The sequence below is a fragment of the Scaptodrosophila lebanonensis genome, unplaced genomic scaffold (assembly GCF_003285725.1).
Source record: "Scaptodrosophila lebanonensis strain 11010-0011.00,11010-0021.00 unplaced genomic scaffold, SlebRS2 tig00001410-arrow-pilon, whole genome shotgun sequence".
Classification (NCBI taxonomy): domain Eukaryota; kingdom Metazoa; phylum Arthropoda; class Insecta; order Diptera; family Drosophilidae; genus Scaptodrosophila; species Scaptodrosophila lebanonensis.
Genome location: NW_022060738.1, coordinates 6,824,067 through 6,851,654, shown reverse-complemented (window position 1 = coordinate 6,851,654; position 27,588 = coordinate 6,824,067). Strand labels below are relative to the sequence as shown.

General features: G+C 38.2%; 4 protein-coding genes across 6 annotated transcripts; 2 read left to right on the top strand and 2 right to left on the bottom strand.

Moving 5' to 3' along the window:
• The first annotated feature begins 932 nt into the window (after nucleotides 1-932).
• On the top strand, nucleotides 933-1,683 carry LOC115630727 (lectin BRA-2-like). 3 transcript variants are annotated; one of them, XM_030527383.1, is made up of 3 exons: nucleotides 933-1,076; nucleotides 1,201-1,497; nucleotides 1,562-1,683. In XM_030527383.1, the coding sequence occupies exons 1-3, from the start codon at nucleotides 960-962 to the stop codon at nucleotides 1,670-1,672; spliced, it is 525 nt and encodes a 174-aa protein (XP_030383243.1). In that variant the 5' UTR covers nucleotides 933-959; the 3' UTR covers nucleotides 1,673-1,683. The 3 variants fall into 3 exon arrangements, with proteins under 3 accessions (XP_030383243.1, XP_030383244.1, XP_030383242.1); XM_030527384.1 differs by having other exon boundaries at nucleotides 1,145-1,497; XM_030527382.1 differs by having other exon boundaries at nucleotides 1,129-1,497.
• A 10,106-nt stretch (nucleotides 1,684-11,789) lies between these two features.
• Nucleotides 11,790-21,251, bottom strand: LOC115630591 (synaptotagmin-5). Its single transcript, XM_030527210.1, has 6 exons — nucleotides 20,907-21,251; nucleotides 14,183-14,372; nucleotides 13,733-14,120; nucleotides 13,441-13,675; nucleotides 12,883-13,380; nucleotides 11,790-12,824 (listed from the first exon to the last, which is right to left on the bottom strand). Exons 2-6 carry the CDS (start codon nucleotides 14,368-14,370, stop codon nucleotides 12,643-12,645), a joined length of 1,491 nt encoding a protein of 496 aa, XP_030383070.1. The 5' UTR covers nucleotides 14,371-14,372; nucleotides 20,907-21,251; the 3' UTR covers nucleotides 11,790-12,642.
• Nucleotides 21,252-24,140: 2,889 nt separating this feature from the next.
• LOC115630674 (cytochrome b5) lies at nucleotides 24,141-25,134 on the top strand. The gene has a single exon (XM_030527318.1). It carries the CDS (start codon nucleotides 24,329-24,331, stop codon nucleotides 24,752-24,754), a length of 426 nt encoding a protein of 141 aa, XP_030383178.1. The 5' UTR covers nucleotides 24,141-24,328; the 3' UTR covers nucleotides 24,755-25,134.
• A 919-nt stretch (nucleotides 25,135-26,053) lies between these two features.
• Nucleotides 26,054-26,892, bottom strand: LOC115630716 (class E basic helix-loop-helix protein 22). Its single transcript, XM_030527368.1, has 2 exons — nucleotides 26,296-26,892; nucleotides 26,054-26,237 (listed from the first exon to the last, which is right to left on the bottom strand). Exons 1-2 carry the CDS (start codon nucleotides 26,883-26,885, stop codon nucleotides 26,108-26,110), a joined length of 720 nt encoding a protein of 239 aa, XP_030383228.1. The 5' UTR covers nucleotides 26,886-26,892; the 3' UTR covers nucleotides 26,054-26,107.
• Nucleotides 26,893-27,588: the final 696 nt, after the last annotated feature.

Sequence of the window (27,588 nt, the reverse complement as noted above, 5' to 3'; positions counted from 1 at the left end):
ATGCCGCAATACGAGCTATGATGTGCCGAATACCTGATGAGTACTGCTTTAAGTTATAAATTTCAACAAAAGCCAACTTTGTTTATAAGTCCAATTACAAGAAACAGTGATCACATACTAAGCTGAAAATGCTGATATGTTCAAATTGGAAGACGATCAAGAACTGTTTGTTTCAAAATATTGCCCGCATCCTGACCTTTGAAAGGCAATAAATGCATTTCGCTGGAAAGAATTCATAGTGCATCCTGCAAATAGCTTACTATTATTTTGATATTGGGTCCAAATCAGCCTGGTAGAGCCAAAAGTGCAGCTGCTTTTAAATTCTCAAAAAAAATGAATGGTTGCAACAGTCCACCAAACATATGTACTTGTATATTGAAGTCTGATTGGAAGAGTTCAAATTTTATAAATTACTTTTTTTGTGTAATCGAGGGCAATTGTCTCATAAACATTATCTTCCTATCAATAGGATTATTTGCATAGTGAAGCGCAGCAAAACACTTCCTTTATACATTTCACTATTACCCCCTCTTTCTTTAAGCTTTATCCTCATTTAGTTCTTTTAAGCACCTCCTTAGGCATTAAAAACATTATTATCGTTTTCAACCACTAGATATAATAGTTTTTAGTAAAGACACTTAGAAACATAGTTTAGACTATGACGATTATGGAGACTCTGAACACTGATCATGAAATGATGGAATTCGACAGCCGTTTAGTTTCGGAGGAGTCGATCAAGCGCTCTTTATGTAGAGGTCAGGACAAACTAAGAAAACGAAGAAGATTTTCAAATTTTCAATTAGACTGTTACTGTAAGAGCGTTCCCAGAACAAAAAGCAATTATTTTCTATAGAGAAGTGATTTAAATTAAAAGTTGTTTTAACACAGCAACTGCTCAGAATTCTAAATTTAATTTCAAACATTCAAACAATTCCCAGCAGTCTGGAAACTCACCCGTAATGGCATTCCTTTTTGACTCGCTCTGCATCCTAAGTTTGTTGGGCACTACTCTGGCGTATTGCCCCGACGGCTTTGTAGTTCTGGGCAACAAATGCTATTATATATCGATGAAGCTAGTAAGTACTGATATTTGATTTCAATTTGTAGAAGAGCCAGTGATTTTTATAGGTGACATGGCACATAGCCGAGAAAATATGCCGATCAGCAAATTCTGATATGTTGGTATATTCCACCGATCAGGAAAGGTCTCTTGTGATGAGTTATCTGAAAAAGCACACCATTCCCAATGAATGCTGGACGAAAGGTGTCTGGACGGCTATAAACAAAATTGGAAAAAAACAATTCGTTGTGCATTCTTCCAATACTACAATACCGCTTTTGGTTTGGGGCAAGAAGAAACCTGGTAAGCCCGAGCAACAGTGTGTAGCTGCTTGCGAAGACTCCCCGCATGGCATAGTATACCACGATGTCAGATGTGACGGCAAATTTTGGGTAATCTGCCAAACGGATTTACCACAAAGTGACACTCAACCTAAGGTAATGCCCGTGCAACCGCTGGCAGGACAGCTTTGCCTTCAACTAACAACGCCTTTTATTGTAGAGCGATGCAACAGTCGTGCCCTGGCAGCCAATTCTAATAATTTGCATATTATTTAGAGCTATGTGTTTCACATTTTCCAGAATCTATTGTTGCGCCCATCAATTTATATGAATATTTGAGCTACATATATATTGCGAAATTTTTGGGCTACATGTGACAAAAAAATCAAATAAAATATATCGAAATTGGAAACAATTGTAATTTAAGTTTAAAATGATAGTTTTATATGCCTCTTTCTTCTTAAATTTGAACATAATTAAACCCGAATTACTTAAGTATAGTCAGCGTATTGGGAAACAAATACCTCTTTATCAAAATAGTTGTAATACACCACAACAGTCTATTAAGACAGCCACTTATTATTAGTATTAAATGTATACCATGTATATCAGAGCTTGGAAATCATAACAACTTTATTGCAACCAAACTTGGTACATTTTTGAAACAAGTAGTGTAAATTAAATCTTATTTTGTTAGGTAGAGAGTTCAGGCTCACTAATAGTTTAAATTTTAAACAAATGAAGCAGTACATGGTACTATAGAATCGAGGCAAATAAATATTACATTTCATTCCTACAAGTATTTCCAATTATTCTTATGACGTATTTGTGTATTCACGGACTATCACCGTATACTTGAATGCAAGTAATAAGTATTAAATAAGTTCTGCGAATATCTTAATAAAGTAGACACAATTTTATTGTGGTCGCTGTTAAGCATTATCTTTAGCATGCTAGTCTTAATAATAATTGCACTCTAAAACCCTACACAGGTTTCAATTCACGAAGCTAGTAATTAATGCGACATATCCTATTATTCAGATTCGAAGCTATAAAAGAATATTCAGTTAAGTAGTTAACAAAAACTGTTTTCATTATCATTTCATAACAAAATTACTGCTTATGTTCGTCAAGAACCACTTGTTAAAGTTTATTGTTGTTAAAGTTTCTACAGTAATTTTCTTAAAAATGTTAAATTCTAAATTCATAGCAAACGTACTTTCTCATATTATATTGATTTAAAAGCTTTTAGTTATTAACCTTCTAATACAGAGAGATGGATAAAGTCCCTTTGCAGATCAAAGATGCGCGAATGTTGGTGTTTGAAGCATTTACAAAAATTAAATATTCCTTTTGACTGCTGGGTTGAAAGTTAATGGACGGGAATTTATTGCATTAAAACCAATCTTAGGACAGCAAATTATTTTCGCTAAAAGTGAAAATTATGTATCTTGTTGTCCATTAAGGTCAAAGAGTTGATATACCATGATGATGAAAGCAAACAGGGTTGAGATCTGTATATCAGTATCCGGTCCTCTTCACCCAGAGATGAGGTAGAATCTTGCATTAACGTAGAAAATACGTCCCCTTAATAGACAACTCTATAGCATAATGCTTCAAATTATAAAAAATGCAATTGCTACGATAGAACTACGCATATCTTTAATATAAGAACATTATATATATACACCGCCTTGGTTTCAGTAACTATAATTAAACTTCAACTTTAATTACTTATCAAGAAGAAATTAAATTTGATAGTCCTAAATGATGTTGTTAAAGAAAACTAAAATAAACAACGATTTTTCATATAATTCGCGAATATATTTAGCTCATTATAATTGTACTTTTTTTTCACAAAGAAGATTGATTCTTAATTATTGCAAAAAATCAAAAAACTTCGAATAAAAATTATTTGTTACCATAACTAATCCGTCCGTCCGTCTGGTTCAACTTCGGAAATGCTCGGTCTCATAACCAAACTCTCAGTTTCTAGACAATGCGAGTTTATTTTAATTGCTTGCTATATCGTCAGTCCTATCCACAACTTCAAAGCTATACAAATAAAACTTTGCAATAGTGGCTTGTTTATTATTAGATGGTCATCAAGATAATTTTTTTACCACCAATAGGAGCACATTCCATATATTGTTACTGTAATAAGAATATTTGGTACAACGAGGCTTATTGAAATAAAAAGGTCGTAGCCCAAAAAATGGTAAATGCGGATTATTTCCAGCACGGACTAGCTCGACTGTAACGTTCTGCTCGTTCGATATAAGAAGCTCTCATAATTAACCCTGGCATAATACACTGTCCTTAGCGTCTACCTATTCTTAGATGAAGAATGGCCGTGGATTTTGTAAGCATCTGGCCCCCTTAACGTGACAGATCGAGATCATTTTTATGTCTGCTGCACATCTCTTATGAACAGCCACAGCGACGTCATCGTCAACGTCATGAGCAGCGTCATGTTTAAATCACGTTAAGATGCATGCTTGCCTCATGTACTTGCCACTGCGTGTTTCTATTTCGCTTGCTTTTGCTTTTGATGCTGCTGCTTAAGTTGCTGCAACATGCAAGCATGCGGCACTTGCCTGAGCTGCTGGCTGTCGCCGCAATCTCGGGGCGGCGTGTCGAAGGGCTGTGTGGCAATGATTTTTGCTAGACTCGTACTTGAAGTGGAAAACACGTGTGCACCTCGTTTGAACTTTGCTTGAGGTGGCATGGAAGAACTTGAATACCGCAATCAATTTCAAGGAGCTGGGATATGCTTATCAATTATATAAATTGACGGGGCATTGTGAAAATAAATCCTTGACCTGGACACTATTTGTTGCAATTTCAATTTATATTAGAAATTTAATTTAAATTCGTCGAATAATCCTTTTTCCCTTACATTCGTAACTTAAAACATTTGATGAATGAACACATTAAAACACTACCTTGAATTATTTGCATATTGCGGAGTTGAAAACAAAAGGTAAAGATTCAATTTAAGAAATAAATAGCTAATTCTTTTTATAACCTTCAGTGAAAGTGTTCCGATTTATCGTTTTTATACCCTGTACCCGTAGGGTAAAAAGGGTATATTAGGTTTGTGCAAAGTATGTAACATGCAGAAGGAAGCATCTCCGACCCCATAAAGTATATATATTCTGAATCAGCATGACGAGAGAAATCGATCTAGACATGTCCGTCCGTCTGTCCGTCCGTCTGTCCGTCTGTCCGTCTGGATGAACGCGAGGATCTCAGAAACTATAAAAGCTAGAATAACCAAAGTTGGCATCCAGATTCTCCTAGGTCCGAGTAAGGACGAGTTTATTTTTTTTTTTTTAATTTTCCCCCCCTTCCCCCGCTACAGAATTTCGTCAATAGCGTCTACATTTCAAATGCTACCTCAACCAAACTTTGCACACGTAATTTATATATAATTGTCTACTGTTGTTTAAAATTTTATCCAATTCGGTCAATTCTGTGAAAAGTTATTAGCGAAACAAATTCTCGCCAGTACAACCTCCCAAACTGCAGCAACAAGTTCGCTCTTCTTCTTCCTCTTTTTGCTGCTGCTATGGGCGCATATAACTCAGTGACGGAAGTTTACCTGGGTACAGGGTATTACACTGTCGGGCTTGCTCGACTGTAGCGTTCTCTCTTGTTTGGGCATAAGTTAGTAACCCCTCGAATGAAGAATGGTGGTCAGTAGTCTTTTGCAATCATTGCTTCTCTCAGAGCTGTACAGACACATCTAATATTTGAAGACCTATATTTCGGAATATAAAGATATATTTCAACTTAAAAGCAGTTATATATATAAAGCCCCCGACACATATAGGTCAATTTATTTTCCTTGAACGATTAGTAGACATATGTGATCAAGACAAGTTACGCGTCTTTCAAACTTAAAAAAGCAATTGCCTAACGAAGTAAATTGAATATAATTAATACTTAACTCAATTTATAAGTATTACTAATCAGAGTTGGGGGAATATTTAATAGGCAAACTAAAGGAAGGTTCAAAAGAGGTAAGAAAAAGATTTATAATCTGCACACAAAACCCGAAAGGAAGGTGTATTCAGCAAGATAGTTATAAAACTTATTCCCATTGGGATTTAATGCCAACAAAAAAAGAAAAAAAGACATAATTTGCAACAAATGTTGTACAGTTTTTTCACAAAAAGTTTATTTGCGAGGTTTTAAATAAAATGTAACTAATAGAATGTTTCACTTTCGCAATTTTAAGCAAATGTGGAGCTTCGTTCATATTATTTTGTTAATCCACGAATAGCTGGTCTGTTAAGAAATATGGTGCACGACTAGTTTTTTTTTGGCTGCCTGCTACTGCCATCAAAGCTGCCGAGCTGCCACTTCAAACTCCAATATCAGAGCCATCAGCGCTTACCACAGCAGTAGCTACCAATTGCCGGCACTTCAAAGCACACGCTCAAAATTGAATACGTGCAGGATCGGCTGTCGGTGCTAGACGAGGTCTGGCCATGACAAAAATATTTACGACTTTGCGCCTAAATTCCAATTAAACTGGCCGCTTTAAGTGCCTGTGCATAGCAGCAAAGTGCTGCTGGCCACTTGCATGTTTTTTAGCATTATAGCTTTAGGTAGTATCTCCCCTTTTCTCTTCTTTTTTTTTTGAAAGAGAAACATACACACACACACAACAACAACAATAAAAGAACTGACGCCACTAGCGAAAGAAAACAATGTTCAAACGATTTGTGGATATGCAACCAAAAATACGCCCAATGGCCGCACCATTTTTGAGGAGCCACCTTCACAGCATGTGCTGGACTGCTGTCGTTGTCCAGCAATTAAGGGACATCTACTAAAGGAAAAAGTAGAGAGTCAGAGTCGCACAATCAATACGAATGGGGGCCATTAAAGTGTGGTAGTTGCAACCGAGGCTATAGTGGCCATAGTGGCCACAGTAGCCACAGCCAGAATCAGCATTCTAAAAATTCATGTTTGCCAATGCTGGACAGTCCTGCGATCTGCTCCTGCACCAGCTCCTGCACCAGCGCCCGATCCAGCCCCTTAACTAACCCATTTGCGTTGTCGTACTTCATGCATTTCAATCACCAACACAACACAATTTAAATATGCTGATTGGGTGCGGACATTTTGTTGCTGCGCTGCTGTGCCGGCTCTGCTCGGCTCGCCTCAGTTCCGAGCTGGCATTGGAGGCGTAGAGCGAGGGGAGCTTGTAGCTTGCGGCATTTGGCGAATGCTGCTCGAAGCCTGTAGGGTGCATTGTTTTACAATGTTGTCCAGCGCACGCCCATGCCTGTCTTTAATTGGCTTTTGGCTTTGCCTTTTTCATTTGCTGGTCAGCACACACACACACTGATGTGGTGCCGCTTCTGTTCTGTTCAGCGCAATTGTGTTTTGGCCATAAATTTTGTTTATTGATGAGTTTTATGCAAGTCTTTGCATGCACTATAAATATGAGTATGTGTGTGTTAGTTAGTTTAGTTTAAAATAATTCTATTTATTTTAGCCAGACTTTTTTTTGTTGCTAAACTATACTAGCTTGCTGTTGACACACTTAATGAGTTTTTGAAAAGGCTTGGCTTTGCCGAAAAATTACTCACAGCATGAGCATGTAGTTGAACATCGTTATAAAAAACTTTTCTCTGCAAAAAAGTTCCTCTTCATGGCTAGGCACATGTATCTATTGTACAAAAATTCGACCCAGTTAATATTCGCAGTCAAAAAAGTAAAGCTCTGGGAGACCTGCACTTTCAAAATCAATCCGATGCTGAGACCATCAAAATATAATTACCAATTTGAATTGAAACACACCCAACTCTCTTACGTATACCTTGCACCTGTAATCTATCCAATTTATATCCTACAATTTATATCAACTTTTTGTAATATTTCTTTCTCCGATTCCGAATAAACTCATCCATATGCTTAGTAACACATTATTACAACAATGTAAATTATTGGTGTCCCCACTAGTAATGCCTTTAAACCATTAATATTTCCCAACGGGCAGACAGATGGACAACCAAGCAGTAATGACTTCATGTAGTTGATCACATATATCTGAAACATAGGGTCTCCAACACTTTGTTCATCCTTTTAGACTGCCAAGTAAAACATTTAATTCTTCGGCTATAAAAATCTCTCTTTTATAAATAACAAAAATTCGAATAAATCGAGAATAATACTCTAGTCCCGCGAACCGGACCCTTGAATACCCTGTACCTGTAACCATTTCCAAAAGTCGTATATCAATATAACAATATTTAAAACATATTATATTACTTAGTATATTAGACACACCGTCCGAATATAATCAGATATCATTAAAAAATACTCATAAGTACCGGGATTGGTAACAATGGAGTTATAAATAAGAAAGTTGTGCTATTATACATTATTTTTGAACTGATCTTTCCTATGGCACCCATATGATATAGTGGACTTATTTCGGAATACACCAATAGACAGAGAGATGGAAAGAAACAGAATCTTCTGAAGTGGATTCTAAAGTGTAGTAGCAATAGTTATAAGATCCTTTGAAAGTAATAATTTGAATAAAAGCCAAGTTTCAAAGGCCATTGAATGCAAGCAAATATCCGGAAGTGAATGGAATTAAATAAAGTTTTGGATGGAAGCCATTTCAATGTTCCCAGCTAGTAAACTTTGGCAGCAAAAGCAGAGAATCTTTAGTGTCGGTTTGGTGATAATTTGAGATTGCAAGTGTGGAAAATAAAATTTTCTAACTGTCTTATATTTATGGTAAATCGCTTTTTATGAAAGGCCGTTTTTATATATAAGAATAATTGCTTTAAGCAATTAAATAAAATACAAAATAATGTTTATAATTGATTTCTAATAATTAATTCGTCTTTAAACTTTATATTAAATATATACAAAATTAACCCCGGTATTTTATATATCAGTCATTATATCTTTATTTTAACCATTTGAAGGCTTTCCTGTTCGATTTGATTTAACATTAATTATTTTTGAATTATAAGTAGAATTTAAATTTTTATGTAAAACGTAATTGCTGCTCTCAGAGTTCGTTATACGGAATTTGTACTGTAATGCATTTGAGGTGAAAAAGCACGACAATTATAATAATCTAGTTAGGTAGCTTCTGTCTACAAAAAAATGAAACTGAACGCGATTCCCCAGCCAATCAGCGTTGGCACATACATATACGTACTATAAGTTATGTATAAGGTATAAGGATATATGGTATGGACCAATACTGTTTCCACCTAATCTGCTAGCTGTCAAAAGTCGTGCTAGAAACAATTTGGAACGACAGCAAATATGATGATGCAACACAGACGGAACGGGCGCACAGATGTAAACCACCCAATAACCTGAGCCAAAGCAAGCTATCACCCAGATAGATGAGAGCTACATACGTGCCAAGCAAAGTAAATCTCCAATTGTAAGCGAAACTTTAGCTGAAGAGCTGAAGAGCTGAAGGGCTGGAAGTGGAACAGAACGAACAGAAAACTGCTGACAGTTGCATAAACAATAAAAGGCACCAAAAACGAGCGCAACGGTCGAAACGAGCGAACGAATTCGAATGCGAATGCGGTCAACATCAAAAAAGGATACGAAAAACTAGAACTATGTATTACACAAAGCGACATGTGTGTGTGTGTGTGTGAGAGAGAGTGTAAGTGTGGGTGTGGGTGTTTGTCTGTTTGTGCCCTGCTAAAACAACAATGTGACATTTTTTGCGCTTTGACGACAATTTCCCTCGCGGCACAAACGCCAACGCCACCGCCAATGCATGTGCAACTTAACGATACAACAGGGCCAGTGGCAGGGATGGGGGTAGGCGTTGAGGTAGGGGTAGATAGGGGTAATAGCTGCAACAATAGCATGCCAAAAATGCTCGCCCAAGATGCAAGCTGTGGGGGGAGGAGGAGGGGGGCAAGAAATGTTCACAGCATTGCCGGTTGCCTTTTCCCATATCACAGAAGCAAAATTGATTGTGTAAATAAGGGAACGAAAATGTCGTTAGTTTACGTTTTCCGCTGACAAGCTTTGAAGCAAGCCAGTAGTGCAGCCATTGGCTATGGACACAAAAGACAAAATGGCGTTCGAATAGACAGAAGCAAGATGAAATTAAAAATGAAATTTACTCGTTAGTCACTGCGCTTTATTGGAATTGACGTTGATGCGGTAGCAGACAGATTTTTTAAGAGCATAGTGGAGGAAAATAATTTACTGAATGTGTGTGCGTGATGGGCCAAAATTGAGCAATATTCTGTTTGAAAATTAATGATAAAAAAAACTTCTACACAGGGAAGAAAAAAACTTGCTTACATATTTGCTTTGAAAAGCAAACAAATAGTTAGCACAATTAAAAACAAGCTACAGCCTAAATTTAACAATGGATCTTAAAGAATTCACAAAAAAAAAATAACAAAAGAACCAAAGTAACAAAAAAAGTAAGCGCATTTTTAATAACAAGATAATAAAGCCACCAAAGGGGCTACATAAATATCTGAACATTTGGCATTATCGTTAATGGAAGTCATTCAAGAGCAAATCCAACGTTTCATCAGAAATTCCATATTCCTGAATAAAAGCAGGAAAAAAAGTCCAATAGGACGAGGCTAAATTCCATGTGAATTAAATTATGTATTTTAATTTTTCACAGGTCTGAACAATTATATATAAATATGTGGTGCTTTGTTCTGGAAGCCTTCTCCAATCTTAATTAGAATTGACGAGTAGACGGGTTATGAGCAGCATCACAAAACATATACAGATTATAGAATATCTTAATAATCGTTAATGGAAGTCATTGAAAAGCAAATGCAACGTTTCACAAGAAATTCTATATTCCTGAATAAAGACCGAAAAGAAATACGACGAGGCTAAAGTCCATATGAAATAAATTATGTATTTTAATTGTTCACACTTCTGAACAATTATATATAAATATGAGGTGCTTTGTTTTGGAAGCCTCCCCCAATCATGAATTAAAATGACGAGGGTTGTGAGGAACGTCACAAAAAACATACAAATTATAGAATACCTTAATAATCGTTAATGGAAGTCATTGGAAACCAAATCCAACGTTCCATCAGGAATTCCAATACAATGAAGCAACAAAAGAAGTGTAGTAGGATCAAGCTGAAAGATTATAAATAATTGATTTTCATTAATTCGATAATAAATCTGTACAATTTTATATAAATATGTGGTCTTGGAGACCTTCTCTAATAATATTTAATCATGTTGATAAATCTGTTTAGGATCGGAGGGGCTTGCTGCTGGCTGATTAATGGAAGTATTTGCACATGCATTACTAAATAACAAAATCAGTTTTTATACAACTCTCTACAGCACTTCAGTTGGCTGACTTAGTCTTGACCGAATTATGAAATAACTGATAGTCTAATATTTGAAAATGTTAATTATCAGAAAGAAAGCAAACTTTAACCCAAACAAAGAATAATAATAATATCCCAAAATTAAGGTGACATACATGCATACCCATCATCATTTGTGTTGAAAAACAGCCAAAACTTTGCAGCATACTTATAGACCTACAGAGCAAAGTGTGTGGGGGGAAGGGTTCTACTTAAATGGATGCCCAACAATTTAACTAACTTGCGGTGTGGTTGCTTATCTTTGAAGTTGATTTTCTATCGGTCAACCCGTTTTGTGCTCGTTATTCCCGGCTACTGCCACTGCAGTAACACACCCGCCCACTATCACACACACATATACAAGTACTATACATACACATACATATACATACTTAGTGCTGGTAAAATCTATCAAATGCTGCCTTCAAGAAGCTAACCTGCTTTTTTGGCAGCATCAACACCCAACCATTCTTGGCAAGAGTTCAAAGTTGGCTTTGACTGTGGATGGCTTCGCTGGCACTCGTCGCACAGTTACTTTTGTTGGCGTTTCCAAATTGAATGAAAGCACATTTTGATTGAAAGGAAATTTACGTTAAAATTGCACACACCCACCCACATAGACACACACACACACACACACACACAGATACACACACACGCATGCTTAAACACCCAATGTAGCGGCTCCCAGCGGATTTATCAGTCAATGTTGGAAATTAGTTAAAGGTTGTGTAAAAGTTTTTTACGCCAAGTTGGTCAACAAGTAGCAAAGTATTTGCCAAATATATAAGCTGATAAATGTGTGTGTATGTGTGTGTTCTAATGCGTATGTGGGTGTGGGTGTGGGTGTGCGTGTTTGTTCGATGTTTGGCAGCGGCAGTAGGATAAGAACACATAGCTCTCATTTTATTGGTTTCGTTGGCTTCAAAAGACTGTGTGTGGTGGCATATTATAGCATTTTTATTGAATGGCAACCAAACCACGAACCAGTCTTTAAAGCAAAGAATTCGAACTTTAACGTTATTGAGCTTTGAAAATTTTATTTTATTCGTACTCGTATGTATGCACAAATATATGCGATAATTACTAAGTACTGGATAATTTAATGGGACTAGAACTATTGTACTGTTGCTACATTTAAATAATTGCATTTAGCTCATTGACTGATTTGCTTCACATTAGCTACAATAATTATGTTAATAGGTTGATAGTTTTTCTAATACACAATATTGGTTAAGTTATTTACTAGACATGCATAATAAACTCATTGATATAATTGCATTAACTGCAGAAAAAAGCAGTAAGTAGTGACTAAAGACTCTCTTCCCAACACTTGTGCCCTTTTTGTTTTGCCCTGAAACCGTCTTCATAAAAACCAGCTGTAATACATACAAGTATGTATATCCATAAATATGTTATTGGTTCTCTCTATAAATTGTTGAGTTTGCCTTAAACTACACACTTCATTTAGATCATACCTTGCACACATTAGCCACTTGTTTCAAGCGCTTATATAACTATTACATGCATACGTATGTATAGGCAAACACGTTTCTATATTATCCTTAGGTACATCTTGACATATACTCGTAGTAGTATGTATATATGGCACACAAAGTTATCAAGTACTTATATATTCATTGGTTATTTGTAGTTAATACCATTAAAAGCGCACGATATTTAGTAGTATATAGTATATATATTACGTAAGCTTTTCAATTTTCAATTTCCCGACCAAACTCAAGATATGAATCGGTTTCCGTTAGGCGATGTATCCCTGTGATGTCCCTAAGGTGGTTCTGTGCTGATGTTAACATTGCTCTGTTACAGAGGATACAGCAACAGTTGCCACTGTTAACGCGCTGCTCACTCAGCTGTTCAGCTTTTGGTTCATGTCCCCACTATGAGAAAGCTTTAAAACAATTTAATTTTTGGTTGCCACATTGGCTGTGCCCCTCAAGTTGTTCGGTATGATAGGCTCTTGGAGGGCCACCCACTGTGCAGTGGCATTTTTGGCACGAAACATTTCCTCAAAGAACAATTTCTCTTCCATACGTACTTCCGGTGAATTGCCAATAAGAGCACGTCCAAGTATTTCACTAGAGCCTGCGGTGAATTACAAAAGGTAAGCTTCCGGTAAGTTCACACCATCGTTAACTCTTACCCAGTAATCCATCGTGTACAACTGTAAACTCGAGCACACAACTCTTCAGTGTCTCCTTGCCCACATCGAAAGCCAGCGCCTCATTATAGACCGGATTGATTGTATTTCTTTGTACGCCCGTCTTGCGCTTCTTTAACTTTTTGCCGCCTGGGCCCAGGAGCGATACCTTAATGTACGGATCCGAAGAGTTTCGTGCATCGTCTACAATTCGCAGATTCCGTGCCTTAATTAGGACGACCATTAAGCGACCTGCTGAGGGCAGATAGGCCAGTGACACCATAATATCGCCCAAGTCCATCTTTTGGTCCTGGGCAGAGACTGTGCTCAGTGGGGTCCACAACTGGAGGGGCTCGTTGAGATCCAAATTTGCCAAATACAGCTTCGTACCACCAATGCAAACGTGGCGAGAATATGCATCGAAATCGTACAGCAGGATCTCAATTGTGCGCTTATCCAAAGAATTCGGGCTCACCTCGAAGGTGAAGTGCTCGTCGAAAACTGTGGAAACATCACTCAATTAAGTGGAATGGTAATATTTTGAATTGAAGTTCTCTCTACCTGGGTTCAAGGTCTTCTTGTGTATGCGCGTCTGCCAGAAATTATTTTTGTCCGGCAACAATCGAATCTTGGCATAGGGATCGGGAGTTCCGCTTGATTGACGTGATTGCAGCTCCTGAGCCTCCAACAACCGAACAGTTAATAGACCCGCCACCGGATCGTAGTTGATGCTCACATGCAACTGACCGCGCATATTACTGTTCTCTGTTGCAGTTATGGGTTTCGGTTGCGAGTGCTTTAAATTTGCAGGTTTAAAGAGAGTGTAAAGAAAGGGTATACACATGTCACTTACGCTTCTGTATAAGGTCATGTCGATTTTGGTGTGATCCAGCTTGGCATTCATGGAGGAGACTCTGGGACGCGATGGCTGCATGGCCAGCACCACATGCTTGTCGGATCGTGCAATGGGCACCGATGTGGTGGAGCAGAAGGACAACGTGTTCGACTTCAGACTGCCGGTGGGTGAGGTGGGCGAAGGAGGTGCAGACTCCTCTGTCACATTCGAGACTTGCTGTTGCACGGCCGCCGTCGAGGCTGACGAAGCCGGCACCCAAAATGCTGGATCATCGGACTTAACCGAGCTCGGGCTTTGATTGCCCGCATTGTTCATTTTCCCACGCATACATTCACTCACATTATCGACATTATAGCCCACGGCGCCAGTCACTAGCGCCTCACGACTGCACCCAGAGTGAAGAGGGCAGTCATTAGTCATCTACTATGCGAGGACTCGTATGCTTACCTCTGCGCCTCCTCATCCTTCTCAGTGGCCGACTCCAACAGATTTTTCTCGAACCAATTCAAACGATAGCGCCTGGAGCAGGTCGTGTAGAGTGCAGCGCCCACAGCAGATACCACCAGAAAGGAGACTGAAGCATAGACACCAATCTGCGCCAACGATATGTCCTCCTCACGTATGACAATGTCCATGTCTATAAAAAAAAAAGGGGGAACAGTATAGTGCAATAACATGTCTCGATTCCGTTAACCCGCTCACAATTAATCACACACCCGCCAGCTATAAAACGTACATTACTCAGTCAAGGCACACAAACACATATATACAGAGATATATACAGAGATATACATAGACACATGATGCGTCAGCCAGCTCATAAATAAATCAAAGCAAACGCTACAGCCTTGCTTGGCTTTGGGTTATTAATTTTGCGACTTAAGGTGCCATTGTCGCCAATGCCGCACGTGTTCTTTATCTACAAGCCCCCTCTCTGTTGGGAGAACTGTCGGGTCGCAGTCACTGAATTGTCATTAAGCGCCAAGCATGGCCGCAATTAGCTGCGCAAACATGCAGGACCAGGTGGGCGAAAATTTTTCCAACGCCCCAGAGTATGCAGCCACATTGAAAAATAAAAGACAACATCACGATGTACTTATATAGGGGACGTGCCTGACGTTATTCAAATATCAAAACGCTGAACTTTTTAATTAATTCGCATTTGTGGGTGTACGAGGTGTGTTCAAAAGCAAAGGTGAATTCTGAATATTCGCGGGCTGTTTACATTGGATTATATTTTATCGATATATATTTTTTTTATGTTGGTACAGCAATAAAGTTACAATTTACAAGTCCATCCTAAGTCCACCCTGCTGATATTTCCAATAGATTTATTTAATATAAGTATAAATAATTAATAATAAAATGAAATAAATATTTAAATAAGACTAAGTTTAAGCTGTATTTGTATATTTCTATAAGTTTAATTTAAGTTGTTGTAAATAATAACAGTAAGATTAAAGTTTTATCAAAATTAAAAAAAAAATTCTAAGTCCAATATTGAATTATGCGCTACCAATTTATGGCTTATCCGCTACAGAAGAAAAAATAAGAGTTGAGCAAGCAAAAATTCTCAGACTAGGCACATTGAAAAAGGTTGGTGATGTCATTGAAGCTCATTTAGAAAATAATGAGAGACGCCTTGGTTATCACCCTAACGCACTTGCGAGACAACTGCTTTCTAGACCAAGAAAAAGAAGCCTTGAAAAGTATCACGCGCAGGATCTCCCCATGAGATGTCATATTTCAACTACATTCATCATAGTCTTCAAACATATTCTATAGTAATATTTTATTCATACATAGATTTAAGTGCAATCCCATAGTTATATTCTATGGACAATTTCTGGATTCCCCTTTAATGTACAACTGAATTAAACTGCCACATGAAGTAGCAGTAGACCTGTTCATAAAATATAGTACAAATTTTTATTTAAGAAAAGAAATTCTGTCGGAACACATTATCAGCAAATTTGGATTAGTAATTTGTTGATCACAACGTAAAAGGTTAGTCGTGTTTTTGTGTGACCCTCGATTTGTGACATTTGAAAAAGAAAATGGATCACAGGATATGTATAAAATTTTGCGTTAAAAATAGAATAAAGTGCTCCAAGGCACCTAAAATGTCGACTGAGGCATTCGGCGAATCCACTTTGTCTCAAAAAAATGCTTTTTATTGGCAGAAACGCTTTACAGGAGGCCGAGAAGACGTTGATGATAATGAGCGTCCTGGAGTTGCAACCACGTCAACAATGTTTTTCAAAAATCGTCGAATCACTATAAGGGAAATTGCAGAGGATGTTGGCATATCAATCGGCTCATGCCGTGCAATTTTCTCGAATGTTTTAAGCAATAATAATTGATGAGATAAAGTCAGAACCGAAGAACGAGCTGCTGGCTATACCATATCAAATATTTTGAACCGTAAAAAATATTGAAGCAGCTTAATAGTTGTAAGAAATGTAAGAACCATTTTCGTACTAAATTTTTTTGTGGTTATAATTTCTTTCAATATCCATTCAATGTTTTCTCCTTAAGCTCTTTTAGAGATAAAATAAACAGTTCAAGGCAAATTTCTTCCCAGTACTGATTACATAGATAGCGTCAGCTTCAGATGTTCCCGGAATCCTGAGTATAAAGCACCTGATATACTCGCAGTAGTTTGTTTTGTAAGTGCGAACTTTTATTTTAACATTCATATTTAGCTATTATTAATTGCAAATATGAATTAAATTTTAAATATATTTAACTTCAATCGTCCAAGAACGAGGTTTTCAGCGAGTTAAAAGAGAAAAGGGTAGCAAATTCTTAAACGTGTTCGACCGAGTTCGTACTAAAGGAGGGCTTACACTTAGCCTTACACTTAAATAATGTTCAGAAAAACTAGTTTTCTTTTGAACAAACCTCGCAAATGTACGTACGCGCAGTACTATGTAGGTGTCCGCTCTTATATCAGTTTTGCTTTACCTTTGCAATTGCAAAGCATTCCTCTTCAATTACTTCTCGACTGTTTATTTATTTATAGGAACTTTTTGTATTTCGTTTCTTTTATGGCACTTGCACAAGTATGGCAGTATGTGTGTGCATATGTGTGTGTGTCTGTATGCGTATGCCATGTATGAGAGCTTGCTTTAATGAATTTTACATTTTGCAGTCTGTCTGGCAAATGTCAGGGGGAATGATTTGCGAGACCATTCGTTCAAGCAAGTCATACTGCTATCGGAAAATGCTGCTGTCAGATTGCGACCCGCCGTCGTCCAGACCCTGCCTTCATCTCTGTTAACGGCCAGTCAACTTTTTTGACATTTTCACAAACAGCTACAAATTACGCGCCATGCACAGCCCTGCGGTTTTCGTGTGGGTTAAATGTATTTTAGAGCCTTTAACTTTTTGTGTGTGCTGGCTACAATTTATGGCCAGAGCCATAAATATTAATACAAGTGTCAGCCCCATTTTGACTTTCCATCACACACACGCACACACACACACACACACACACACACACACACCTCCCAAACGCGATTTCAGCTAGTCAGCTAGCTGGATGGCTTTGAAAATGATTTCGCCGGGCATTATCGCATTTCATTTTTTGCAACCACATGCCACTGATAACAGATAACACTATTTCCGCTAATGGTGCAAAGTCAAGAGCAAATGCACATTTATTCCAGAGAACGCTCCCACACATACACGTACAGTAGTGTGTGTGTGTAGCATACATATGCTACTGCGACTAAAATTACGCTTATCTAATCGATAAATCTTAGCATGGTTCATTGCCCGCCCGCACCCTTGCTGACACTTTTTTCAGCTTCAATGGCCACTTCCAGCGATTTTTGCGCAACACTCCCGTAAAAAAATTATCGCCTTAAGCTGTCAAATTAGAGCAAATTAACACCAAATTATGTTCATTAGTATAATTAGTGGCCTGCTCTACTCTGAACTGCCCTTGTCCGCACACAATAGCCAACCAGCCAGTAGCACAGCAGAAAAGTACTTCTTCCTTTTTTTTTTTTTGCTGGTGCTGAGCATTCCGGTCAGCTTCAGGTAGACGTGCTGGTAATAAGATTACCAAGGCGTCGGCAAACTTAACTTGCCAGGTACCTGCTGCGGAGATAGGACCCCAGACAAAGAGCCTACGGCTCTGGAGAAGTCACAGTGTGGCGCCGCACAATGCCTTTGTGTATTTAAAGTGAATTTTAAAACACTTCTGGTTGGGTGTAGAATATTTAAGCATAAATTAAATTCTTTTATGCAAAAATGCAATATTTCAAAATGACTTTTTGACTTAAAATATAGTAATAATATTCGCTTTTTTGGGTGGCGTTTCTTGTACAGTGGACAAAAACATTTTGCAATTCAAAGAGTGGAAAAACCTCAATTCGCTACCATTTCCAGCCCAAAAATTGCCAGAAGAGAAATGCGACTTCCTTGAAATAAGTCCTAATTTCACTTTCAAAAGTTCTCCACTTTAGCGAGTGGAATCAAAGGCATTTCACTTATTTAAAATCAAATAAATTATTTTTAATTGTTCCTGATTTTTTATTGCTAATTCTTCCTTTCAATTTATATTTGAAAATGTACAAGTTTTCAACCTATTCAGGTTTCTCATTTTATATCTAATAGCTATTTGAGTTAGTTCTGATTAATAAAAAACACATGGCCGTTTATCTTACAATACAGTTTATATTTTCATTCTATTTATTTGTATTTTCAATTTTTCCAAAGGTAAGGTCTATCTAACGTTGTGTGGATACATTATTTTCCTTGTTTTTCATTAGAACCCTTTAAATTTCTTAATTAACGTCATCTCAGATGAAGTCAAAATGGATCGCAACTTCGAAAAAGTTTTTATTCTGAGTTCACAAAGCAAGCTAACCATCAACTTTCAACTACTACCAAAAGATAATACGACACAAGCAGTACAGATAATCACAATGAGATGAAAGTTCAAGGCAATACAACACCATATTGTATGTGGTTGATCGAATGCCGGTAGTCGTGTTGCCATTAACTCATGTACTCGTACTTCGCAAATGGAGAAATTCTTGCTTAATCTTCCTCTTTCATCTCCTAGTCAGCAGCAGCTATCTTATTTTATTTCTTTTCATTCCATTCCAACACCAACACGATAAAGGCTTAGATAACAAATAGCCAACATACTATACTCGTAGCTTTTGAAAGCAGCAACAACAACACGCAGACAGCCAAGAGCGATTTGTAATACTCGTACTCATGTAATGACATAGCTGGCTGTAGTCTGTCGCCATCAACAACATCATTATCATGGTCGTCAGTTGTTGATAGTAATGTGGAGGCGGTGGGATGGGGAGACAAAGTTGTTATTGTTGCGACTTGATTATGGCTGCCATTGGCATTGTTTGCGATGTCCTTTCGCCACACTGATGTCTGCAAACTAGACGAGCTAGACGAGCCACCTACTCGTAAAAAAGCTGATATGTGCGTGCATGTGCAAACCCTTTTGCAGAGCTCACTGCTTATCTATAGACTTATATAATTAGTTGTCAATTAATATTTATAGGCAGTTTAGGGAGGTCAACGCAAAGCCCATAAATTGTCGATGAATCTGCGGGACGTATTTAAGACAATAGACCATCTCCTATCCTCTCCAAGAACTCAACCAAATTATGTTAAAATAAATGCTGAAATTGTCGTAAAAATCAACAGCCATATGTCGACTTGGCACAGACCATTAAGCCGCGGGACAGTCAGTAACACAAAGCCAGTCGAATAGTTGGCAACAAGAAAAACAACACACAGAATAAACAGTCATTTAATAAACCTTCAAAAACAATGCCTTGCCGGCCGGCTGAGGCATAAAAATAAACAATAAAGCGCTCATTAAAACGCAAAAAGCCCAAGACACTTGTTGTTTACACAGCCTGCAGTGAAGAGGCGCCCCCATAACCTTTATTGGAACAGTGAGCAAATAAAAAGGCAGCCGAAACAAGAACATAAATAAGAGAAAACAATAAGTGTGACATTAATACCATCCGTGTATGGCAAAAATCTGAACACACACACGCGCACAACAACGTCAGCAGCTTACAAAGGCGCCCACACACACACACACACACACACACACACACACACACACACACTCGAGGGCAACATACGTAGCATATTAGGATGTGAGGTTCCCAACTCCCAGTTGGGGTCCCCCAATTCCTAATGCCTCGCTTTGTAATTCAACAAGTAAGCAAACAACGGAAGCGTTCATCATCCGTTGGCACCCAATAGCTTTATTGAGACATGAGACACAGCCCTCAATGTGGTGGCAGCATTAAAAATGCATTAATTCCGGACACGTGATAAATATTCATGGCCAGATCGGGTCAGGACAAGCCTGGCAAACATATACATACTCGTAAAATATTATGCAATTTTATAATGCAACTTGTTGACTTTCCGACACGCAATATGTTGCTTCATCGTATTCGCTAGAGTGCAGTTGTGTGTATGTGCGTGTGCGTGTGTGTGTGAGTGTGCGTGTATGTTTGTTTTTGTGTTTGTGCAAAGGTCGGGGCCGTGTGCTTCAAGGGCGTGCTCGTGTTTGAGTGGCTCACAAGGCAAACAGTCGGGCTTGCCTGCTTGTCGGGCTTAACAGCCTGCGACCAAGCATTTCATGTGAGAAAACCTCAACTGGCTCCACAGCAGCAGCATGTGATGGGAGGCAACTGTAAATTGCGCCTTAAACGTCAGGCAATAAGGCCTAAATACATGACAGATAATGGCGGTATCACCATCATCTGGCTATAGAAAAGAAAACATGACATTGCAAGAAACGTTTAATACAAGTATGCAAGTTTCCGTTCTGTGCTGGTATAGGATTATTAAATTAAATTGGATTTGCATGGGCGACAGGGGAATTTATGGTAATATCGGCACACGCTTCGTATGAGTGTTGACAGTAATTGAGCCTGCAATCAACTGATAAATATTCAATTAAGTTTTGAGTGCGTGCGTGTGGGCTGGGCCAGCAATATGAAAACGAAAGTGCACTTCAAAATATTGATGGCCCGGAAATGGCAAATACAAATATTTTTTTGGGCGCATGACTACGCACACTAAACAGTTATTAATAATTTAGATATGGTCTGTATACAATTTTAAAATAACCCAACCATAATCCCAAACAAGCACAACTCACCTGCTACTAGCTGCAAAGTTCTACAAGGACAAACAAAAAATGATGTTGCAAATAGTTTTGAAAGCCTTCGTCGTTTTCTTTTTTCTGCTCCTTTTCCAACAATATGTTGTCGTATTACTGCGCTCAACGTGGCGTATGCTCAATATGCTTCAAGCCCATACCATTTGTGCTCGCATGTTGTCCGCTTGGTTTGAAATGCAATTTCCTTATTACTCAGTCCTTTTGAAATTTAATAACTTCATTAATTTTGCCACTTTGTCAATCCTTTTAACGGTAAATTCAATTGACTCTGACTTCGAAAATGTGTACCAACAGCAACTAGCAACTGCGACTGGGCCAACGCGCTGCTGAAACTCGACTGTGTTGTCGTTCACCAAAATTTGTACGCAGTACGCCAAATACGCACACACACACACACAAACACAGCAAGTGTGGAAGCTACAAAGTTTTGCAACATAAGTGTTAACAGTACTTTGTGGTAGGCGCGCATCAATGGACGCTTCAAGTATTAAATGACTCAAAAGTTAAACAGTTGCATACCATTGACAAACATCTTCAAAAAAATGGCTAATTAAATTCATGTTTATTAATAATTGACATAATTTTCATTAAAACCGGCATCTTTATCAAAACAAAAACTGCAATTTACGGCACCGAAGCTTTCATCAAAGCTTTCGCCATGAGCAACAGCTGCCTCGTGTGCAAAAAAAGCGCGCTCACGCCCTTTTGAAATATAGTACTATACTACATCCATACCTAGCAGCACTAGCTAAAGCTTCAATGGAAAAGCTCTACTAAATTACAGTTATTTTCGGCGTTGCCCCATCAAGCTTGAAATTTAAATAATTAGTATACGTCCACTTGCGCTATTTGTTGATAATGAGCGTGAATATTTTTTGATTTCGTTTTATTATGATTTGTTGAGGTTACATTTTTTAATTCAAAAATTGACACAATAATTTATTTTTGTTTATTGCTGATAAATAATTTGCGTTGACCCCAAATAATCAACAAAATTGTTTTTGCCACGCTTTTCGCCTCGTCATCAACATGGCGAGGCATCATTTGCTAAGTGATTAAGTATTTGCGTGGGGTCGTCGCCAGATTACATTAATAGGCTGTTTAAGTATTAAAACAAATTTATTTCCACAACAAAATGATGAAATAATATATAAATATGAAGCATAAATCCGGCTGATGATCACTCGTTACGGAAATATATGTACAAAGTGCGTAGATAACGTCGGTCTCTCTTGCTAAGTTTATGCGTGATTACGCAGCTCGATTTTAAACTTAGTGATAAGGAAATGCAGAGAAATAATTTCGAGCTGGAACTGAGGCTGGAAATCGTAGAGACTCGCATTATGTGAAATATGTATGTTTGTAGTATGAACACATTCCAGACTTCCTAAGCCTATATTCATCACATTTGGAAACTTAATATTGCCAGCCTACTTGGCGGTAATAAATGCAATCGTTACGACCTCAAAGTCAAAGTCAAGAGGTGTAACCGACTTTTATGATAAAACACCAAACTTACGTGCGCAATTACGAGACAGCTTATGCGGTCGCCGCTGATCTAAACAGCAATTAAAACGTATCAAGTATCACAAGTTCTCAAACCACACATAGAACTTGAACTAATTGGCGATTGACGCAGCATTTGTTTTTTCTTTTTCCCCCACCTAACAGCTTGCTATAAATAATAATAATAATATTATTGTGTTGAATTTGTATAAATTATTCATTGTTTTGAATTCAATTGGTGAGAAAATAGAACAATATTAAGGACAACATTTTGTTTGCCATACTACATATAGGTCTTCTTAATGCGCTGTAATCTAATCTATTTCGTCAGCCCTTTTAAATGAGTTTTTAATTACTATATTTACTTGCTTGCATAAAGCAATGTTGGTAATTTGAATAAGTATAAGTTTGAATAAGTAGTTGGAACACGCGTCTCATTTCGGCGCCATTTCGAATCGACAGCTTTAAACTACTTGTATTATCTGCGAGCTCGTCGTCCATATAATATTTAATCTATTAAACAACGTATGAGTACGTTTTAAAAAATCGTTTCAATTTTGCATTTTTGTGAATCTTTTTTCTTAGCTTTTGAATTCAACGTTTGGCATTATCACCAATTATTCACAATGTAAAGGAGGAAAAACAACATAAATCATTTAAGGCGGCAAATTGTCTCAGGCTTTATCACAGGGAGGTTAATAATCTGAAGCCAGTCAGTCAACTGGACAACATTAAATTACACTTAATGGTTTTATACCAAAAATGGAATTCCACGCACTTCAACCGCTGCTAATAAATCAATTAGAATCGGCGATAATCAATAAAATGGTTGTACGATCGGACGCTATACAGACGAACACAGTTATAGTGCACCTACTGTATTATTATTTTGATTATTTCTATAGCTATTTTGACTTCAATGCCCAAATTAATCGAAGGCACACAACAATTGAAAGACAATAATTAGACTGCAGATTTGTTCTTACATACATGTTTGCCCTTTTTGTTTGAAAAGAAAAAAGTTATCATTATTATTTAGAAATATCGATAATAAGTAAAAAAGCTTGCACGATTAGTATTATGTATTATTATTATGATTATTTCTATAACTATTTTGGCTTCAATACGCCATTAAATCGAAGACATACAATGACCATTCAAAAGCAATTAAAATTTGTTCATTCATACGAAAATAGTTATTTTCAAATTCAAAAATTCCACGGATATGCTCATGTTTGCACTTTTTGTTAAAAAAAAAATATCTCTTGCCGTTATTAATATTATTGAATTTACTACTTTCATTACTATGTATGCCTTTTATTATTATTCATGTTATACTTGGTATTTAAGTGCACGCTAAAGAATATCGGCTGTAGATGCCGTTTAAGAAATACGGCAGCAAAGTGGTGTTAATTGATAAGAATATTACATTTTCAACTATATACTATATGTAGACATATGTATATATGTACATATATATACAAACATACACACTCATCTATAATTAAAACAAGTTTCGTTCTAAGCTCGACTCTATTGCGTCTATGGTATGGATTGCTCTCAATCTCAGACACTTCGTCGATGTGTCCGGCTGTCTTCTCAGTCGCAATTGTCGGGGCGGCTCACGTGTATAGTAGGCATTTATAAAACGATTAAAACCGAAAGCAATATTGGCACTCGACTGACAGTAGTCGCGCGAGACACAACCAAACCGGACTTGACAGCATCCAAGCTGAACAATAGTAACATAATTATTTTTACACCATACAATACACTCTTTCGCAAACGGCACACTACTTGACGCCCCAGTGACGTCGCATGATTGTAAAACAGTGCGATTCGATCGATTTATTATAAAAGTGAAAGTCCAAGTGCAACACAAAACTGATCTGATTATGGCATCGACGCTGACCACTCTGCTGCAAACCTTGCGAATCGTGCCCATGACGCACTCTAAGCTCCCAACGCATGCGGCCGAAGTGGGAATCATGCCGGATAAGGCGAAAGTGAAGCTTACGGATCAGCAATTGCCGGAGCTGACGCTGGAGCAGGTGGCTCATCACGACAGCTACGATGATTGCTGGATAGTGATATATGATCGGGTCTATGATGTCACACAGTTCCTGCACGATCATCCGGGAGGTGAGGATGTGATCATGGATCATGCAGGTCGCGATGCCACCATAGCCTTCCACGGCACAGGACACTCACGTGCTGCCATCGAGAAAATGCGTGAGTTCCTCATCGGTGAACTGCCCACAGAACAGCGGATATTCCGCACTGGCCAGAATCGGGTCCTGTCGTCGGGCATACCGGAATGAAGAACGTTGTTGTGAAATAATCATTTGGCTTACTACATTACCGTCCGCCGTTATTTGTTGAAACTTCTTAGCTAATAGGTTACCAATTATCTGCTTTAGGATTATTCCTATACTGAAAAACAAAAGTTTTGTACGCATCAACAATTAACTTATTCACCTATTTAGTGATAATCAGAGTGATAGTCCCGGAAATGTTCTGGAATCCATTCAGTGTAATCTTTATGTCATACACAGTCCAACTATTTGCAATCCCTAATACCTCCAAAGAATTTGTGTTTGTGAACGCTTCAGAGACTTAGCAATGCATTTATAATTACTGGCTGAACTTCTTAGTACTTAATTTATTTAGAACAAATAAAAATCTCCATTCTATATAATTATTTATATGGATCTTATAATTCTTTTGGTCACACGAGTGTAGCTCGTAAGTATATCTCCAATCTAGTGTACTTCTATTCCTCAATATCGACAAACTCGTGACTTATATACTTTAGTCAAGTTTGGTTGATCATCCAGATAAACAAAAAAACCAACAGACATATCTAGATAAATCTGTTTTGCCTTGCTGAGAATATACGAGGGCTGTTCAAGAAAAGGTGAACATTTTGCTCACTGTTTTCTACAATGTGTGGTGCCTCATGAGTTCTTGCAAACAGGTCGTACGGTTAATAAGGAATACTACAAGGAAGTTATAGAAGTTATATAAGGTCTTCCATGGCACTTATCAAAAAACGAGCTGATGGCCATACGTAAAAGTGCAGTTCAGAAGTGTTTCAAGGATTGGGAAGAAGCGCTGGCATAAGTACATTATATCTAAGGGGGATTACTTTAAAGGGCACATTGAAGATTAAATAAATGCTTTTCAAAAAAATGCACAATTTCCCCCTCCTTTAAACAGACCATGTATAAAGACATAAAGTATATGGAGTCGGGGATGCTTCCTTCTGCCCGTTAGACACATTTTTAACAATCCTAACAATCTTTTGAGTACAGGGTGGAGAATAATATTATGTATACCCAATTTTAAATTCTTATACATATTAATGCTTTATTACTTGAGCGAGTATGAAGCTCGTAAGAAAGTAAAGTAGACGTTAATAAATGCATTAAAGAAATTCTTACAAAAGAACTAAATATCACTTAACAGATTCGCATATAGGCCATCGGCCAATGCTATGACTAGTGCACAATAATTTGGCTTGCAAGTTAACTTATTCCTAATAAATGATTACAAACAATAATACGAGCGGCCCAATAATAAATGTTTTCAAAGATGACAAAACAATTTTTGGACCTTCGTATTAATATTGCGGTTAAAATTGCTTCATATCTGTGTTTAAAACCCTTTAGCATCTAACTGTTGCTGCTGGTTGGTGGCTCATTATGTGGTCCCTGAAGCAAGGCTTGGAGCTTGGCGGCTGCTGGAAACGCTCCGAGATCCAAGGGGGCTGCTCCCGTAGTGCTTTGTATATAGGCCAGTAATCTGCAAGAGTTATTCTGTTGTAAGATCGATATTTTTTGTGGTCGTGCAGCTTTCTTACCTGCGCAGCTCCTCCAGTGCATTCTGCTGCATCAATATGTAGTTCTTGGCCAGCAGCAAGGTCGCAATTTTGGACAACTTTCGCACCGAGGGAGAATGGGCGTAAGGAATCACGCTACGCAGCTCGTCGAGGGCGTCGTTCAAATCGTGCATGCGTCGACGTTCCCGAGCATTTATGTTCAGGCGTACCGTCTTGCCTTGTCGATTCTTCTGTTTACCTCCACTAGAGCCGCTGCCACCAATACCACCACCACCGCCAGACACACTTGTTGCCGCCGCAGTTGTGGTACCACCGCTGATTGCGGCCAGCGCTGCGGCCGTTGGGCTCAGAGGCTTCTCTGCTGCACTGGGGCCGGGCTTATTCTCGTCCGTAGGCGTTAGACCCTGCTGCGTCATGCCCAGTCCCTGGGCATAGAAGCCGCCAAGGCCCACCGAACCGAGCGGTGTTCGACGGCCAGGCACACTTTGTGGAGGACTGGCTGTAGGTCCCGGATGGGCATGTGCGCCCAACATGTTAGCCGTGGGTGGTATGGGCATGTGTCCATGACCAGGCAGGCCGGGAAAGCCGAACGGTAGGTTGGAGGGATCCATGAAGTCGAGCGACTGCAATGAACAGCAAAAACAATAAACAAAGTTAGCAAACTTTTGTAGATGCTGAGCGTCTAATTAGGATTGGATGGTCCGCTGCTGCAGCAGCTTAGGGTTGCCAAGCTGCGATCTGATTTTCAACCCTCAAAAAGCTCATTGAAGTAAATCGCCAGCTGGCGGCTTAATTTAGCAACTAATGCGGCGCTTAAAGCTTTCGAGTTTTTGTGGCATATTCAAAAAGTTTGCACATCAATTTGTTAATTCATTTAATACTCGTATAATATATTATTTTTAAAAATTAAACTTTATAAAAGCTTGCTATATTATAAGCCTATAGCACGGCTTAGTAAGACATATATTTCGCAACGATATTGTTTTTTGTAACGGTTAACAATTTGTGGTTGTTAATAAGAAGCTTTAAATTTATTACTTTTGCATACACTTCACTGATTTCGTTTGTTTATTTTATGCGAGTAGTCGCAAATATATGCCACACTTTAGGGATTATTTATTTAAATTAACCGCAAATCACTTTACAGACTTTACGCTCTAGAGCAGGACATCCGAGAAATCAGAGAAATTATATTAAAACGCACGCACCACAAAATTAAAATTCGGCTGCCGCTGATGCTGCGGCAGGATTCGGACGCAATGCACGAGTGTGAGGCCGGGGCACGACAGACGCCGCCGCGGCTATGAATCTGTG

What these genes read in the sequence shown, in the direction of transcription:
- LOC115630716 (XM_030527368.1), bottom strand. Translation starts at nt 26,885, where the DNA reads ATGGATCCCTCCAACCTACCGTTCGGCTTTCCCGGCCTGCCTGGTCAT. An exon ending in GCACTGGAGGAGCTGCGCAG is followed by an intron (nt 26,238 to 26,295) that starts GTAAGAAAGCTG and finishes TAACTCTTGCAG; the next exon opens with ATTACTGGCCTATATACAAA.
- LOC115630727 (XM_030527382.1), top strand. Translation starts at nt 960, where the DNA reads ATGGCATTCCTTTTTGACTCGCTCTGCATCCTAAGTTTGTTGGGCACT. An exon ending in ATTATATATCGATGAAGCTA is followed by an intron (nt 1,077 to 1,128) that starts GTAAGTACTGAT and finishes TGATTTTTATAG; the next exon opens with GTGACATGGCACATAGCCGA. An exon ending in AAAGTGACACTCAACCTAAG is followed by an intron (nt 1,498 to 1,561) that starts GTAATGCCCGTG and finishes CTTTTATTGTAG; the next exon opens with AGCGATGCAACAGTCGTGCC.
- LOC115630674 (XM_030527318.1), top strand. Translation starts at nt 24,329, where the DNA reads ATGGCATCGACGCTGACCACTCTGCTGCAAACCTTGCGAATCGTGCCC.
- LOC115630591 (XM_030527210.1), bottom strand. Translation starts at nt 14,370, where the DNA reads ATGGACATTGTCATACGTGAGGAGGACATATCGTTGGCGCAGATTGGT. An exon ending in AAGGATGAGGAGGCGCAGAG is followed by an intron (nt 14,121 to 14,182) that starts GTAAGCATACGA and finishes CTCTGGGTGCAG; the next exon opens with TCGTGAGGCGCTAGTGACTG. An exon ending in TGTACACGATGGATTACTGG is followed by an intron (nt 12,825 to 12,882) that starts GTAAGAGTTAAC and finishes AATTCACCGCAG; the next exon opens with GCTCTAGTGAAATACTTGGA.